General features: G+C 41.3%; 1 protein-coding gene across 1 annotated transcript in view; it reads right to left on the reverse strand.

The window, feature by feature from the left end:
* LOC119590333 (bile salt-activated lipase-like) overlaps window positions 1-712 on the reverse strand; it is a 33,006-nt gene that overhangs the window by 5,164 nt on the left and 27,130 nt on the right. Inside the window, exon 8 of the mRNA XM_037939006.1 lies at window positions 35-170. Coding sequence (XP_037794934.1) covers window positions 35-170 — 136 coding nt within the window. The remainder of the gene's footprint in view (window positions 1-34; window positions 171-712) is intronic.

The raw sequence follows: 712 nt of genomic DNA on the forward strand, positions 1-712 counted from the left end.
ACATGACGGTTAATCTTCCTTCAGTTTCTCTTACCCCGTGTGTGCGAAGGAGATGATGACGCTCATGATGGTGGTGGCCACAGAGCGGTCTTTGGGGCCACGGAGGGTGTTGGCCAGGCCGAGGAAAGGCTGGCCAAACACGAACTGCAGGTCGCTCTCGTGGTAAGAACCTGTAGAGAGTCCGAAATGCGATTATTTAGACTTCTTATGCGAATGGTGGGCGTGGTGGGACTTCCTTTACAAATGGAGGGCATTCTCGAACTTATATTATTTTCCGATTTTTTTTTCTGGGCAAATAGTGGATATTGTAGATCTTATGTTATTTCCCGATTTTTTCCTATGCAAATAGTGGACATTATCGAATTTATGTTGTTTTCCAAAATCATCTACACTTCGTGAGATAATGCCGTTACCCCCACGAGTCACATTAAAAGGAACTGATGATATCTTAACTAATTAACATTGAGATTATGGACAGTGTTATAAATTCGATTCATATATACAAAGATTGATCTCGGTAAGTGTTGAAAATTAGTGGAATACTTCATTAACTTGTAAAGTAAATTCTGCATTTTTTCTCGAGTGTCTGGGCGATTTCTTTAACCTTTCATACCCCTTCCCCGCCACTAACTTTCTCGTCTAACCACTTTGTCCCAATTCAACTGCCTACCTCTTATTTCCCTTTCTCTTATCCGCTATTTTATCCGCTTGA

The sequence above is a fragment of the Penaeus monodon genome, chromosome 27 (genome assembly GCF_015228065.2).
Source record: "Penaeus monodon isolate SGIC_2016 chromosome 27, NSTDA_Pmon_1, whole genome shotgun sequence".
NCBI lineage: Eukaryota > Metazoa > Arthropoda > Malacostraca > Decapoda > Penaeidae > Penaeus > Penaeus monodon.